Source organism: Alligator sinensis, unplaced genomic scaffold (genome assembly GCF_000455745.1).
Source record: "Alligator sinensis unplaced genomic scaffold, ASM45574v1 scaffold888_1, whole genome shotgun sequence".
Taxonomy (NCBI): domain Eukaryota; kingdom Metazoa; phylum Chordata; order Crocodylia; family Alligatoridae; genus Alligator; species Alligator sinensis.
Window position 1 is genome coordinate 643,289 of NW_005842533.1, and position 16,663 is coordinate 659,951.

The 16,663-nt window shown below is 53.5% G+C and overlaps 1 protein-coding gene across 7 annotated transcripts in view; it reads right to left on the reverse strand.

Moving 5' to 3' along the window:
* STRIP2 (striatin interacting protein 2) overlaps positions 1 to 16,663 on the reverse strand; it is a 38,522-nt gene extending 21,859 nt beyond the window's left edge. For 2 of the 7 annotated variants that reach the window (XR_003095922.1, XM_006031860.2), the window contains exons 1-11: positions 16,572 to 16,656; positions 13,831 to 13,900; positions 10,203 to 10,277; positions 7,900 to 8,034; positions 6,382 to 6,502; positions 5,850 to 5,918; positions 4,461 to 4,567; positions 3,971 to 4,098; positions 3,102 to 3,287; positions 2,336 to 2,559; positions 955 to 1,020 (exon numbers count right to left, since the gene is read on the reverse strand). Coding sequence is in view for 6 of the 7 variants with exons in the window: in XM_006031860.2 (XP_006031922.1) it covers positions 955 to 1,020; positions 2,336 to 2,559; positions 3,102 to 3,287; positions 3,971 to 4,098; positions 4,461 to 4,567; positions 5,850 to 5,918; positions 6,382 to 6,502; positions 7,900 to 8,034; positions 10,203 to 10,277; positions 13,831 to 13,900; positions 16,572 to 16,640 (1,250 nt within the window). In the remaining variant the exon portion in view is untranslated. Of the gene's footprint in view, positions 1 to 954; positions 1,021 to 2,335; positions 2,560 to 3,101; positions 3,288 to 3,970; positions 4,099 to 4,460; positions 4,568 to 5,849; positions 5,919 to 6,381; positions 6,503 to 7,899; positions 8,035 to 10,202; positions 10,278 to 11,986; positions 12,159 to 13,830; positions 13,901 to 14,199; positions 15,896 to 16,571 lie in introns of those variants that run through there. The other 5 variants (XM_025213503.1, XM_025213501.1, XM_025213502.1 and 2 more) reach the window with 5 other exon arrangements.

Below are 16,663 nucleotides of genomic sequence, written 5' to 3' on the forward strand. Positions count from 1 at the left end.
TATTTAACTCCACAGCAGTTAGCAAAAATGGCCCAGGGGCTGGGGCACATGACGGGCGAGGAGAGGCTGAGGGAACTGGGCTTATTTAGTGTGGAGAAGAGAAGACCGAGGGGGATTGAATAGCTGCCTTCAACTCCCTGCAGAGGGGCTGCAAAGAGGATGGAGCTGGGCTGTTCTCGGTGGGGGCAGATGACAGGACAAGCAGCAATGGGCTCACGTTGCAGCAAGGGAAGTTGAGGTTAGATATAAAGGAAAACTGTCTCGCTAGGGGAGGCATAAAGGATTGGAAGAGGTTACCCAGAGAGGCGGTGGGCTCTCCATCCTTAGAGGTTTCTAAGGCCCAACTAGACAAGGCTGTGGCTGGGATGATGTAGCTGGGGCTGATCCTGCTTTGAGCAGGGGGTTGGACATGATGTGACCTCCTGAGGTCCCTTCCACCCTCACTGTCTGCGATTCAAGACCATGGACCCAGTCCTGATAGCAAGTCAACCCTTCTGTTGTGTTTCTCCTTCCTCTGGACTGCTCTGCCACCTCCCCACCCGTCCGCCCTCTGCGACTCTTCCCATATTCCCTCTCATTAAGAGAAAGAGAAACAAAAGCGCCTCACAAGTCTGCAGAATACCAAGACACTTACCAATCCTCCTGAAGACCTCTGGCTTACACCAGATGTCAGTTTATCCCACATACTCTATTTCTTCTATTAGACTGTAAGGTGTTTGGAGCACGATCTGCCTCTTAGACCATACCTCTAAAATGCCTGGTACAATGACATCCTGACACTAGCTGGGATCTCTTATACGCTCTCCTAAGCACATGTTTGACCGGCTGACTCGAGGACACCGATGCTCCAAGCACTAGCAGCTCCCAGCAGCCAGGTGTTGGTTCAATGGCAGGAATTACAAGACTGGATTTGTTTGCAAGCCAGCTCTGTTTTCCCCAACCCACAATACTTACTGCCCCAGTGTAAATCCAATGAACTTGTGCCTGCTTGCTTCCAGGAAATGCTCAATGTCCTTCTGTCTGATAAACCGGCAAAGAGGAGAGGGGAAAAACAAAAACGCACATCAGAACCATCCCATCAGGATCCAGATTGCTTAGAAACTGAACAACGTGGACTCAGCATGCACCGTCTGCCTCTCACGTACCACTCCGAGGGAGTCCGACAGCTGGAGAGTCTGCATTGCTTCAGCAACAATGCAAACAAAATGATCTGGATTTAGTGTAACCCTCCAGAATAATTCAAAACACAGATCTGATCTGTAGAGGGAGTTTGTACAACTCATGTTATTTTTTTTCACAATCTATCAGTTCCCTGCAGTGTCCTTGAAAAGGACACACAACCTCGCCCCATTAGCCCTGAAATTGCTATGCAGCTACGGGAGAGATCAGAGGTGTCCACCGCTGCTGTCTGACAGCTCGGATCGTGGTGCCACTAGAATAATCTCGACTAGGAGGTCCGATTGCAAGGGGCAGAAAGAAGCCACCTGAATTTCCATATTTTCCCCTTCTTTCCCCTGCAGAATGATCACTATTTGACTTGAACGTTGGGAGAATATGTGGCTTAGGCAGAAACAGACATTTAAGTCATATTTTAGAAACAGGCTCCTGCCTGCTTTCAACTCAAAAAGCAGTGAACAGACTTGAGACGGCAGCTCAGCTAGTCCAGCTAAACAGCTTAGCCCTCGCGTTGCTTCCAAACCGGAGAAGTGCATGTGCCTCACCATTTTAAAGTCATCGGATCAAACCCTGGCCTCACTGAAATCAATGTTAAAATGCACAACTACATTCAGCCAGGCCAGCACTTCAGCGGCTGCCTGTAATAACAGCCCTCCTTATCTGGTTTTAGCATTTTTCTTGGAAAGAAGCACCTCAGTTGGGGTTCTTCCAGCTTTTGGATCACAGCAGTACCACTGAACAATGCTCATCACCTGGGTAGGCAAGAGACTCATTAAATAAATGGTTGAGAATTTAATTAAACAGCTCTTACAACCGTTTCCCAAGGTCACAGTCAAGGACATGCCCAGCTCTCCGTCATCAATGCTAATGACAAAGCTCCTCTTCCTTTTCTTCCAAAGGTTCTTGGGCATGGGACGCCATACACAGACAACACTACTTTCTCCAACTCCTATCCAGTTATACATCCAGCTTGGCCGTACCTGGCTGGTAAGGTCAGGGGAAGAGCACAATCACAGCTGGTGCAAGAGAAGCCAAGTGGAGAAAAGGAATGGGTTCTCTCTAGTTCAACCTGTACCTGGCTGACACTCAACCCACAACTGGTTTCAATATCAAGATTGCCGGGGCAGGGGAAGATGACAAAGAAACCACCCGGATGTACCTGACTTTGGGTGCCCACGGAAGTCCTTTGGGGAAACACACCCGCTCAATGGGTGGGCGCTGAGCTGGCAAAGCCTGGATGATCGCCTCCCGCTCCATCAGGTCCAGCTCGCCCTCGATCCCACTGTCCACATCATCGTTTTCTTCTTCATCCACTCCAGCCTCATCGTTCTTGAACGGGTCCCTCTCGTTGTAAATGTCCAAGCTGTCTTGTTTCATGAGGGGCTGCAATATGTGGAAACAGAAGAGAAACAAACAGTCCAGATCACTTCTGAACCTGGAGGTGTTTCCTATCCAAGCACTTCCTTCCAGGATTTTGACCCATCACTTTAGTTGGCATCTGGGCGTGGACAAAAAGCATCCTCCCTACATTTATAAAGGGGAACCCCTTGGGTGCTGAGCTTGCTCCCTATTCAGGAGATGGGAGATATTTTGTTTCTTCAGAGTCCAACTTTTTTGGCTTTGGTCAGCACCGGTCCCATAGCGAGATACAAACTTTGGATACTCTGATCACACAGCCCTACCAGACCAATGGCTGAAGACCAATTCTCTGGCCCAAAGCTTACTCCATGCCCAGTGCTCTCACTCCCAGAGTGACTTGAAGTTTGGGATGTTTCCTTAGTAAGAAATCAAACAAGACATTTCCAGGATGTATCTGATTGCCATTTACCCCCCTACCTGGGGACGGAAAGGGTGCTACTCAACACGCAGATACCCCAATAGGACAGATGTTCCCTTGCACAGGACCATCACGTGCCAGGTCTTACCCGCCTGCTCCGGTGGCCACGCTTCTGCTGCTGCTGTTCGATGAGTTCGATGGAGCAGGCGGGAGGCGAGGCAGCCCGCATGCTGCGCATCACTTGGATGCTGTCCTCCGGCAGAGGGGGCAAGCACAGGTCCTCCCTCTTCTTCATCTTCATCACCTGGAGTGCTTCAAATCCACCCAGGGTGAACTGCAGCCCAGCAAGCGAGACGCAAAAGAGAAAGAAGAAAGAAGCGAAGCAAATCATTATTTTCCCCCAAAGCCTGGGCACAAATTTAAAACAGAGACCACAGAACTGGAAAAGACCAAAGAGATGTGTGTAGCTACCAGTGGCGATGCGTAGGGGGTGCACGGGGATGCCCGTGCACCCCCTGACAGGCTCGCTCTCCACTTAGGTGATGGGCGAGGGGGCAGGCAGGACCACTAGTGCCCCCCCTGCGAGCGCTGGCTGCGGAGCAGGAGCGCTGGAGGAAGCCTCCCCTTTATTCATTAATTCTGTCTAGATTTCTTTATACGTCCCCAAACAACCTGTCGCTCACCCTGTATGCATCCTACACCGATTCTTCTCTCTCTCAATCTCACGTGCTGCAAAGGTCACTTGTCAAAGTAACCAAAACCAGGACATAGGATGAATCAAGCATCTCGCACTATGCCCTCCTGGCCAGCGCAGGATTATTCCCCTCTCAATGACAGAGTTACCAAACAAAAAAAGCACTATAAAATATGTCACAGCGATGCTTTGGTGATGGGCCTTCAATACTGGGACCTCTACAAAGTCGGATTAAATGGCAGAGAGAGCCCACGTGGCATCTTCCCAGGATACAACCCTCCTCAGTGTATCCGAGTCTTGGAAAGAGAAAGGATTGCACTCACCAGCAGCACCTTCCAAAGCAAGAGCAGGACTTTCTTCATGGGGAAGTGCGGAGCGTGCCCGCTGCAGAACTTGATCACCATGGTGAAAAGCAGGACAGCAAACGGTTCTTCACTGTGCACAGGAAAACCTGGGGTGGGAGAGGACCAAAAACCAAAGAAGTGTAAGACAAAAATAATTTGTCTTGCTCCCAAATGCTCACTGATGAACTTATACAGCTTGAGGGGCCTCTGCATATGGTTTGCTTACGGCAGCAGGGTCTTTGGATCTGTTGTCCTTAATTGCTCCGTCCCAAGTCTCTTGGTCAAAGGTCGAACCAACTTTTGGCTAATGCAATAAGGAGGGTTCCCTGTATTGCACAGCAATTTGCCACCTCTGGCTTTATACATACAGCTATGAGGCCATTAGAGCAATGGGTTACGGGGCAGACAGGATTGTGCTCGTCTCATAATAATCGTGCGGGAAAGGGAAAACGGGCATCCACTGACTCACTCAGCTCTGTTTTGAACGCCTCTCGGGAGGTTTTCCACTCGGGCGAGTCCGTCTTCAGCTCCACACGGATGTTCTCGATCATCAGGTACATGACGCTGAGCAGCACTCTGCGGAGAGGGCAGCGGAGAAAACCGTTCATAGTCCGCCCAAAGCCCACCTCCAGTCTCAGCCACCCGACTTCAGGATTCACAGCATCGTAGACGATGAGGGTGGAAGGGGACCTCGGTAGGTCACATCCAGTCCAACCCCTGCCCGAAGCAGGACCTGCCCCATCTACATCATCCCAGCCAAGGCTTTGTCTACCCAGGTCTTAAAAACTTCCAAGGATGGAGAGTCCACAGCCTTTCTGGGTGACCTGCTCCAGTGTTTTACTACCTTCCTTGTGAGCATTTTTCCTAATATCCAACCTCAGCTTCCCTTGCTGCAACGTGAGCCCGTTGCTCCTTGTCCTGTCATCTGCCCCCACTGAGACCAGTCCAGCTCCATCCTCTTTGCAGCCCCCCTGCAGGGAGTTGAAGGCTGCTATTTAATCCCCTTTGGTCTTCTCTTCTCCACACTAAATCAGCCCAGTTCCTTCAGCCTCTCCTCGCCAGTCCTGTCCCCGGACCATTTTCATTGCCTTCTGCTGGACTCTCTCCAACTTGTCCCCATCCTTTCTGTCGTGCGGGGCCCACAGCTGGACACAGGACTCCAGATGTGGCCTCCCCAGTGCTGAACAGAGGAGAAGAATCACTGCCCTCGATCTGCTGGCAGCGCTCCTACCAATGCAGCCCAGGATGTCATTAGCCTTCTTCGCATCAAGGGCGCACTGCTTGCATCTATCCAGCTTCTCGCCCGCTGTCACCCCCAGGTCCTTTTCTGCAGAACTGCTGCTCAGCCCGTTGGTCCCAGCCTGCACCGGTGCATGGAATTCCTCTGTCCTAAATGCAGGACCCTGCACTTCTCGGTATTGAACCTTATTGATGCCTCATGCCAAGGCGACCTTCTTACAAGCACTGATGGACTTGAAGCTGATTCTCCATCTCCCTCTCCCCGCTGTCAGAAAAGGACTAGGGGCCAGGAGAAAATCTGAGGTATCTTTCTCTTCCCTCCCTGGAGCTGAACAAGCAACCACAATCACACAACCCCAGACTCTGCCAGCTTGGAAAGCCCCTCATTTATCCTCGGTATGGCAGTTACCACCGGAGCATTTGTGAAGCTTAGCTCGGAGACTATTAAAGCATGAAAAAACAGCAAGGAAATCCAGTGACCTCCTTGCTGCTTTGGGTAAGGGTGGGGGAAGATGGGCCATGGGCAATGGACCCAATGAGTCTTGTTCGGTTAGGTCAATACCGAGGAAAAAGCAGGCAGGTTCTAGCACGGCGTTCCCAGGGCGAAAGTGCAGGTTACCTGAGCTCCGTGCTGTCTGCCAAGGAGATGGCCGGTTTCCTCAGGGCGCTGCTGCAGGCCTGGCTGTTACTGCAATGAAGAAAGAGGAGGAGAGGAGTTTGCTGTCAATCTCCTGGGGTCCAGGATGCAGAGAGACTCCACTACTCCAACAGGACAGTGAATATTTTGGGCCCATCCACACCAGAAAGAACAACGTTTAAAACTGTTCTTCGATGCTGCTGAGCACAGCCGCCAGCTCAGGAGCATGGACTTATTTATGAGGCCATGAAAGAGGTCGTTAAAACCCTGCTCATCCTTCCCAGTCAGAGAAGCTGCAAGGTTCACAGCAAGACTGGCATGCATGCAGGTATTTTTCTTACAGAGGACCAGCCGTTTTTCACAGCGCCGGCTGGGAAGACAAGCTTCACACCAGGAAAAAAACCCAACAACTCTCCCATAAGGACATTTACCAAGCCACTAAAACCAATCAGGGGCATCCAGGTGCATTTATACTAGGAAGGAGGGCATGACCAGGGGACGCTAAGCCGCTCACTCTATCTCCATGTTCAGCAGCTCCAGGAAGGCCGTGAACATGCCCATTTGGTACAGCAGGAAGTTGTTGTGCCGAGACCAGTGCAGGACGTCCAGCTCATTATCGCACTCTCCAAACACACCTGGGGGGACGCAAAGGCCAAAGAGTGTGAACAGGCAGAAGAAAACCGGCTTTCAAGTGTGTGTCGTGCTAGTGAACGAGCCGGACGGGCCTGGAGCCTTCAGCCCAGCTGCAGCAAAGGTGCAAGCTTCTGGCCTCCTAACACGGAGGGGCCACACTGAAGAGGAGCCGAGCCTCAGCTTCCCTTCAATGCTTGGCAGCCCCCAGTAAGGCAGTCAATAAGCACTGACCTTGCAAACACCAGCTGGTGTGCACTGCAAACCCACGACTCCTTTTATCCCCCTCCAGCCCCAGGATTTGCATTTTCCAAAGAACCAACGGGATGAAGCCCCTGCAAAGACGCTTTCCTGAATGGGAGCCCCCAGGGAAGAAAAACCCTTCAAGTTTCAGCTCAGTCTAAGGCAGGGATCAGCAACCTAAGGCTTATAGGGCTGGTCCAGTCTGAGACAGTCCAACCCAGTTCAGGGCAGCATGGGGGAAATCGGGTGGCAGGGAGTTGCACTGAGCTCCTCCATAGCCCCTTCCTCTGCAGCCCTCCCCGCCGCTCCCTCTTGCTGGGTGTCTGCAGCAAGGGTAAGTGCGGGCAGCTTGAGTTCCCAGGGGTGGGGGGGAAAGATCTGTGGCCCACAGAAGAGGGTTGGATTACAAGCTTGAGCCCACACGGTCAAAAGGTTGCCAACCCCTGGTCCAAGGCACATATGAGATATAGGAGTGGGTCTCCTGGTACTGGGGAAGGAATCGGGCTGACAGTATCCAGGCATGATGCATTTCCATGCATAACCTGAATCCATGCATGACATGAAAAATGAAGAGAGCAAAACTAAGGAAGGGGAGAAGCCACGTGTAGGGGGCTAGTCCAGGAAGAGCCATCCACGTGGGCAGCGAGGGACCTGCAGAGCTGGGGTCACGGCGAGGCTGTGTGTCAAACTCCTCATACTTCAACCACTGAACAGCCTCTGGGTCACAACTTAGTCTGTCCTGACACGGGCTGGGTTCAGGCCAGAAATGAACAAGGCAGCGGTTCCTAATGTCCTATCACTGTAACAGAGCTGGACCCGAGACATTCATTTCTCACGCATTATCTGCCCTGCACCTGAACTGGCCGTGGCTTTCAGCGTCACAGTCTGCCTCTGCGCTCCGGGGATGGGGAGCACAGGAGTCCTTCAGGCACATCCAGACTTTGAGTCGGTCTGATAAAAGATATCAGATTTACCCAAAGAACCAGGTCTGCCTATGTCCTTAGACCGACACGGCTACAACCTACACCCCTGAGACGCATCCAAGCTTTCAGAGCCAGCCCACAGAGCGCGGTGAACAAAGCTCCTCCAAAGCCTGGCAAAGGGCTGACGGTGCGAATGACACCCCGAGCGCAGCGATTTAGCAGGTGCATGCAGTTACCTTGTGCCAAATAAAGAATAGCCCGGGCTACTTGCAGCCGCTTGTCCCTGTTCACCACCTCCAGCCCATCCAACAGCCGCATCACATAGGCCTTCTGCTGTGCCGTGTCCAGGTCCGGCCATCTCTTCCCCTGCACTGGAAAACAACAAATCAGAGTGAATCTGGATCCAGGTTCATAGGATCATAGGAAATGAGGGTTGAAGGGACCTCGGGAGGTCACATCGAGTCCAACCCCCTGCTCCAAGCAGGACCAGCCCCAACCACATCATCCCAGCCAAGACTTTGCGTACCCGCGTCTTCAAAGCCTCCAAGGATGGAGACTCCCCCACCTCTCTGCGTAACCTGTTCCAGTGTTTTACTACCCTCCTAGTGAGAAAGTTTTTCCTAATATCCAACCTAAACTTCCCTCGCTGCAACGTGAGCCCATTGCTCCTTGTCCTGTCATCTGCCCCCACCGAGACCAGTCCAGCTCCAAATTAACCAGTCCCCTAATCTTTCATGTTGTGGGGGAAGGATGTCAGATAGGACAGAAGTCAAATGCAATCATTTTTGCTGGAGATGCAGCTGTCTATCCTGGTTCCTAGACAAATTTACCACACTCCTTTAAAAACAGAGGAGGCTATTCCTATTTGACACACCCAGCTCACAGGGACACACGAGGGACTGCCAACCACTGATCTTGCAATCCCATCACTTTGCTCGTAGTCTAAGGAATGCAAGATGGCCGAGTTGTCAGCTGCAAGGCACACAGACGTTCCCACACACCAGAAAACTCGGCACTTTTAGCTTGAAAAAAAAAAAAAAAAAAGCCCAAACTTCCAGGTCCATCTGAAAGCTGCAAAAGCACCACCTGTCGCTGTTAGCAGCTACTATGGGCGCAGCAGCGGGCAAAGAAAGTCAGTAGCTTAAGACAGTTGATGGAGCATCAGGGATTTCTTCCCAACTCTACCCTGACAGTGTCTGAGGTTGGCAAACATGCTTGCCTTTCTCTATACATCAGATCTCCCCACCTTCATCAGCAAAATGGGGATACAGCAACCCAGGCTGTGGGGGTTACTGATGAGACTTCATCCTTGAAGAACAAGGAGATCCTTAAATGAAAGGTGTGCTGAGCTTCCACGCAGGAAAAAATATTGAACTCGTAGAGGATAGTTAATTCCTACCATCAGATGATAAGGACGAACTGCTCCAGTGAGGTTATTTCCTCTAGCAATTCCCAGCCAAGGTGCTGCAACACTTAAGGGTCCGGTGAGATCTTTTGAACCGTGCTGCACAATATCAGCACTGTTAGGTGCATGCATGATGCACAAGATAGACCCGCAGATTTCAAATACGCATCCACAGCATCAAAACCAGCCTGATCTGCTGTGACCCGAGTTCTTTGCAACACAAGAATTGCTCCAGTATTTTTCCAGAGCCAAGGAATGAGTGAAAGCCAAGAGCTGGCATTTTCCCAGGGGTGTCTCCAGTCCAACAAGGGGGGTCTTGAGTCAGAAAAGGTTGAGTAATCTGAAGTCCGTATAAAACAAGTCACAGGACTCCCCTGAATTAAAACCTCTCTGCATTTCAGCATCTCTTTTAGAAAAAGCATTCAATCTTTATTGAGAAACTTCCAGGGAAGGAGAATCCACCACGGTCATTTCAGTATCGGCACGACGTTAACTTTCTTCCCGTCATCTGGAAGTCTCCCAGGGCCCAACATTAGCGAAGTTTGGCCAGTTTATGAAGCTCTTATTTGGTCTGCCTTGCTGGTACCTATCCAAGCATCCCAGTGTCTTTAGCGTGAGGATTCACATAACACCTCTCTGTGGTGCTATTGTCCCCATTTTACAGATGAGGACATGAAACACAGAGGCTGATGCGGACACGCCGAGGGCCACGCAGGAAGTCTGGGGAGAAGTAGGAACTGAATGCAATTCTCAAGTCCCAAGGGACAGCCTGAACCATTGGACCATCCTTCCTCTTTCTCATATAAAAAGGAAGAAGGGGGAGCTGAAAAGTTTTCCTCGGTGATCAGTGAGGCCCCAAAGCCTGGCCGTGGTTGACAGGGTTTCCCAGACCTCGCCACAAAGAGTGCCACTGTCGGGGAGGGTCAGGGGAGCCGGGATAAGCCATCGATATTAGCAAGACCTCCCGCTTTCAACTACGACCTCAACGGCCTGGTCTGAACGTACGGCCCCGATCCTGTCGCCCGTCCCGCACACCCTGGCAGACAGCTCGCCCGCAGGGAGGTCCCTTGCGAGTCCGTCGCTGGGTCGGCCCCGTCTTGGCAAGAGGCCGTACCCCGCACCGAAGCGGCGTACCTTGAGTTTGAAAATCCTCTTCAAAGCACCTCCTGTTGGTGACGAACTCCGGCTCCTCCGTGTAGCTGTACAGTTCTGGGGGGAGAGATACAACCGGTCAGAGCAATTAATGAGGGACGGTGGTGCTGGGGTAGGAAAGGGAGGGCCCCGATTCCCCAACGGGCATTTAGTCGTGTCTTTGTTCACATGGGACGAGGACACCCACGTTAAACAAGTGATCGGCTTTTGCACAGCATCCAAGGGCCTCGCACCTTGCAGTGACCTTTGCAGAGAGAGGCAGAGACACGGCCACTTTCCCAGGGTTACGGGGACCGGGGGAGAAGGCAGAAAACCATTGACTTCCTCATTCCTGAACCAGTTCCTCAATGTAAAAGCCTCCTTCCCTTCCCCCACAGGCTCCCCTGGCTTTAAAATCAAACTCATGGGTTAAATTAAGTCCAGCAGGATTAAGTAGCTCTGAGTCTGCAAGGTTTATTGTAACGCAAATGAAACTGGGTCTACGATGATCGCTAGGCTAAAACATCAGACCTATGCGGGCAAGGCCATTGGTAGCAGGCATTAACACCACTGCTAAAACGAGGGGACAAGTCACTGCTCTTGCTCCTTGCCCGGCACCATTTCTAGCCCCTTCTGCCCTCAGGTTTTCCAGCCCCCGCCCCGGGCAGTAATGTTTGGGTGCAGATAAAAACGCACGGGACTGTTTTCTGGTTTCCTTTGGGGTTTTTTTCTTTTTTAAGCTAAGCTCCACAGAAACGGTGGAGCAGCCCCAAACCTAACTGGTTTCAAGGGAGCGCACAATCAGTTTATGCAAGGATCATATGATGCCTGTGTCTGCGAGGGCAGGGGACTGCCCTCTGGGACCTCTCCCAGCCCCGTCCAGCACAGCACGAACGCGACTCGTCTAGACTGACGCAGGGGAAGAGGAAACCCCTGCACCGAAGAGCTGGCAGCCTGAGCCAGGACAAGTTGCAATAAGAGGGCGGAGGCCACGTGGCTTCGCAGCCTCCCTTTCTGGGAAGCCTCATGTCACTTTTTCCTGGCAGATTTCATAGTCTCCGGATTCGGGGCTGGTGGGTCCTCCTAAAAACATGCCCGATACAAAATCCGGGCGGCAGGTGCTTCCATTTATCATCCACGACGCTGGCACGTACCCGGGCAGCCCTTCCTCCCCCCATCCTCAGGGACTTGCTTTAGGCGTGCGCTGGCACCTCCCGAGCCGATCTTCTTTCTGCATCGAGCGGTGATGCTGCAGGATGGTATTTCGCAGCTTCCAAAAGCGATCTGGGTGCCTCACCCATTTAAATAGCTGGACAACACCATGGGGGGAAAAGAAACGGAGACAGGCCTGGCACGGAGACAGCTCCAAGGAGGTTATTTAAAACAGATTGACTGAACTGCCTGTGTGGGAGCCAGGAGAGGACGGAAAGGGGGAGCTATCTTCTTCTGTCCCCAGCGGCGGAAGCACAGCTCTTTAACTAAAATGTGCTACATATACCACCGGCCAACACAGCTTACACTTGCACGTGGGGAGCTCAAAATAGCGACCCCGTTATAGCTTGCAGCTCAGAGCGTGCTCAAGGCTTCCTGACTCGTGCCCAGGAGAGACAGCCACGAGGCACGGGAACAGCGGGCACGACCTACCGCTCAACTTCCCCAGCCCCAGCTTATCCTGACTACAACGGCCTGACCACGACATTCAGCGTTTCCCCGAGCAAAAGTGACCTCACAACTAGCAAACCACTCCCTCCGCCTGCTAATCACCAGTCACCCCACGGCTTCCTCACCCAAGCGCGCTGCTCGAGCCCGCCAGCCGGACTTGGCGCGTGGGGGTGACGATCGAGCCAGCGAGTGAAACACAGACATGAAACGCTGATGCTCCGGGCGCGGGCACCGTCTCGTGACAGGAGCACCGCATGCCGCTGGCAGCTCAGCTCGGGCACAGCTATGATAAACCCCGAGCAACAGCAACAGGCAGTCCAGGAATGAGGAAGGAAGGAAGCCTGGCACTTCTCAGCCCATCCCAAAAAGCTGTTGCTCTCTGATGGCCGTACAGCAGCCTCCGCAACGGAGCTGGGAAGTTTGCCAGCAAAGCAAAGGGGCGAGTGCAGCAGAGGTATCAGCAACAGGGGAGATGCAGCGACACAGGGTCTCTCGGGCAGTAGCGACCTGAACACGTAGCCAGCCTCTCGGAGTTGGGTCTCTGCTTGCTAGCACAGGGGAAAGCCCAAGCTGTTACCGCCAACCTTGCCTTTTGCTATATAGTCACGCCTGACAGTGCAGCACCCTCCGCCGGCATCCTCCTGGTCTGGAGGCCGAAGCTTTGGAAAGCTGGAGAAACACCCCAGCGTACCGAAATCTCCGCAGACTCTGCTGTACGCGCAGCAGCTGCAAATATGCTCTGCCGTACATGCAACAGCAGCAAACGTGCTTTGGGTTCCCTGCTCTCTCGCTGTTATTTTCCTCCAAAAATGGTGGAGCCCTTAGATTCACAGATGTTAGGGGATGCCCCAGCCTTTCACTGCCTGGGCCTGAGCCCACACGTGCACAGGCTGAATTTTCACTAGAGCAGAAGACACAAAGTAGAGAAAGGCCCGACCGCACTGTGACGTGGGACCACGTCCCCGATGATCCTGCTCCAAGAGCTTTCGACCACCTGAACTGCAATCTAGCATCAGCAAGAGAGGGATCTTTGCTGCAGAAGGGTAGCGATGTGGTTTAATGAAGCGGCGTCTGGTTACTGGATGGGCGTCTCGGTCCCCTGAGTGCTGATGCACCAATGAGTGGATGCTACGAGCCCTCTCTCTGCTGCTACGGAGAGGATACAAGCGCTCGTATCCCCCAGCTGCTGAACCTGGAATTTTGCAAGCGGTAACTGTGCCGGCGCTTGGGTCTGGAAATGCCCATTTCAGCCCTCCACCGCGGCCAAGAGCACGCGTCGCCCACGCATTGCTAACCGAGGAAAGCTGGGCTATCGGCCGTCAGCGTGAGCCCCAGCAGAGATCCCAGCCCTGTTCCAGCTGCAAAGCACATAACAGTCTGGCACAAAACTACATTAACAATGTGAGCTCTTCGCATACAGGAGAGAGGGGATCGGGGAAGAGGCCGATTTCTCTTGCCCGAATCCTTCCCAGACGCCTTGCACTATTCACGGGTGCCATGTGCATGCGCATGTGTGCGTGCACGTGCATGTGCTCTAATGATTAGTGAACTCAGACATGGATGAATCCAGGTTGGTCAGGGAGGGGTGGAAGAGGAGGGTCCCGCACACCACAAGCCACTGCCGACGTGACATCAGGGCATTCAACTATCTCCAGCAACTTGGCTACAAGGCCCTCACGCCTCACGCATTTCACTTCCCACCCAAACCAGCGGCACCGCTCGCAGCTCTCCTGTCCCGCCCCGCGAACGGCTGCGTTTCAGCGGGGGAGGAAGTCACCTCTGCTGCGCGTGGTTTGCAGAGCACTCTGCAATCCTCTGGGGTGAGTGGCGCTCTATTAATATAGGATGATATTATTAAATATGCATCTCCCACCAACCCCAGCCTCGCTGTCTACTCAGCAGGCAGCTATTAATAGCCAAGTTGAACTCGTGTGCAGCAAAAGCCTCGGCTCTCCGCGTGCCTCTTTACCTGACAGTTCAGCCGTGTAGCTGTCGGTGTCCCCATACTCGAACTCCAGGCTGGGGTAGTCCACCGAACCCTGCGGCAGAGAGAGTCTTTGTTAATGCAACGTCAGGGCCCGTTTCACATCCAGAGGAACTGGAGCGATCACGATTCTGCTAATCGACGCGCGTGTCAAACTGAGCAGCCAGGGATGTCCCAAGAACGAGGCCAGGAGAGTCGAGAGAGGATGCTAAGGCTACGTCAGGAAGGATCTCCCAGTTTGACTGTTGCAGCATCCATGAAAGTTGATCAAACCTTGGCCCCAAGGAGCAATCACCCCAGCAGACGGGAGCTCTTCTCTAGGGCCGGGGCAGGGAACGCGTGCAGACCATTTACCATACACCGCCCGGTCGGAAAGGCTATTTTGATCGTGCTTCCAAAGCCACTTGGGCGCTGCTATCACCCGAACAAGGACCCAGCGTTTCCAGACTGCGACTCCTACATTTAATAGTGGCACGTGGGCATCCCGGGCTGCTCCAATCTGTCCGAGAGCCTGGCTTTTTACAAGGGAGCGGTAGTTAGCTCTGTTTAGAGAGAGAGAGACGTTTTTTAAAGAAAAAAGTTTTAAAAGCTTTTTTAAAAGGGACTTTTCTTTCTTTTACGCATCCAACAATGCTCTGAACCATGCTACAAATGCCACCCGAGGCGGTGTCTGAACGCCTGCCTGCCCGCACTTCCACCGCCAGAGAAGACCCACCTATCTATAGATGCAGATACAAATACTTGGGATGCTTTCCTAAATTAAGGCTGGTGTGTTATGCTCCACGAGGAACCCTGCAGAGGGGCGACAGGCAGCACAAGGGACCGCTCAGGGCACGCGCAGACAGAAAACCTAGCACTAAAGGGTTTTTTGTCTCTCCTTTTTTTTTTTTTTTAAATCGAAAATATTAGTAGATACGAGCGTACGAGGGCACGCGAGCCGGGGAAGATTCCTGAAATCACAAGACAAAATGCAAGAGTCAGTCGTTAACAAGGGTCACAACCAGGCACGGTGTCCTCCCGTTTCCCTCCTCGCTACCGAGCCGTGACTTTACTCTCCCTCCGTTTCCAGCCACGTCGCAGTGGCTGTCTACAGACATCTCCCGTATTTCCCGGGCCCCGCAGCGACGACGCGCCGTGTAGGTGTCGTACCAGGGAGAGGCAGGCAGCTGTGCTAGCGTGAAGTCAGGTAGATTTGCACCTGCTAGTCTAATACCAGCCATTGGGTATTTTCCCCACCCATACTACAGTGTCCCGAGGCTATCGTTTCGCCTCTGCAGAACACAGCTGCTTAGGCTGCAAGTAGGTCTCTACCCTGTGGAAACTCTGCCGGCCAAATCAAGGAACTGGGGCATGAACCTTTTGCAAAGGATCTGAAGAAACAAGTGCAGGAAGGCAACGTGAGCATGTGCACGCGACCCGCTAGAGGACACGAGGCAGCACAAACAGCAGCCGAGGGGAACCAAAAAATTATTCAGAGTTGAGAAGAACTGGAAAACACGGGACTGCATTAAGCGGCACATGCAGTCTGCCAGGCTAAACTTAACGGGCGCGTCTACACCTGCATTAACGCGCCTTTCCTCACGTGCATTAAATTAGTACCTCCAAGGTGCAGGGCTACGTGAATGCACGTTCGGCTGTGCTAATACGCAGGAGCACGTTTGCATGCTTTTTTTAGTGACGCTTAACGCGCAGTAGACTATTAGCGTAACGTCGCAGTGTTTACGTGACGCTTTGATGCGCAGTAAAATAACCTACTATGCAGTAAAGTGCACGTGTAGACGTGCCTAATGTCCTGGGAGGGTACGGCCTGCGATAGGCGAGCCTGGCGCTGCGCTACGAAGGGTGCAGAACGAGCAACAGAACGTCATCGCGCCCCTCGGCCGACACAGGAGGCAACGTAGACCCCAACCTGTTTCCTGATCCCTACATACGGAAACTGATGTCCAGTATCAGTCGCACTCGAATAGGAGCGATAGCCGGTATCGCCGGCGCAGCAAGAAGAGGTCCGAGGTCACCACGCCGAGGCGCAGCGGTAACAAGGACCCGGCACCTGGAGGAAGAACTAACACTGCCGCTATTCACAACGATCACGTCCCCGGCACCCCTCTTGCGGGCTTTGTCTCGCCGGTTGCGGGCCCGGCCAGCGCCTGCATCGGCCTGAGGAGGCTTTTGAGCCGCCCCCCACTCCTACCCCAATGCCAAGTGCGGCTGCAAACACGGAAGCGCTCGCATGCAGATTTTTAGCCACAAGCAGACCGCCACGGGCTGCATCGGAGGCTCGCCCGCCCGAAAAGGGCCGTGAAGCGGGCCAACGACTTGCTGGACCGGCTGTATTTTAAACGAGCGGCCTAAGCCAGCGGTGTGAAGCACCCGGCGGCTTTCCAACAAGAGACCCCAGACCCGAGGAAATCCCTCTTTTCTGCTTCTGGTTCGGGACCGTGCTTTGCACAGGAGGGTTTGGACGGGGCTGATGCTGCCTCAGGCAGGGCGCTCTGGAGCTCCGTCCCAGCCCCGCTTCCCGAGGAGCCCACGCTCCGGCAGCCTCCCGACTTATTCCAGCGGCCTCGGTAGCCCGCGGAGTCACCGCCGGGCTGCGCCGCGCACCCAGCTCCTTTCCCGACACTTCAGCACGCTTCCTCCCCTTTTTGCAGCCGGTCCAGAGCCCACGAACACGGGGGCCCGGCTCTCTCCCCCCACGACGGCAGGGGAGGGTTCCCAGCACCCACCTCGGAGCCGGCGCGCGGGGCGCGGAGCAGGTCCCGGCCGTGGGCGCGGGCGGGCGCCGCCTCCTCCATGTGTCCGCGCCGCTCTGCGCCCG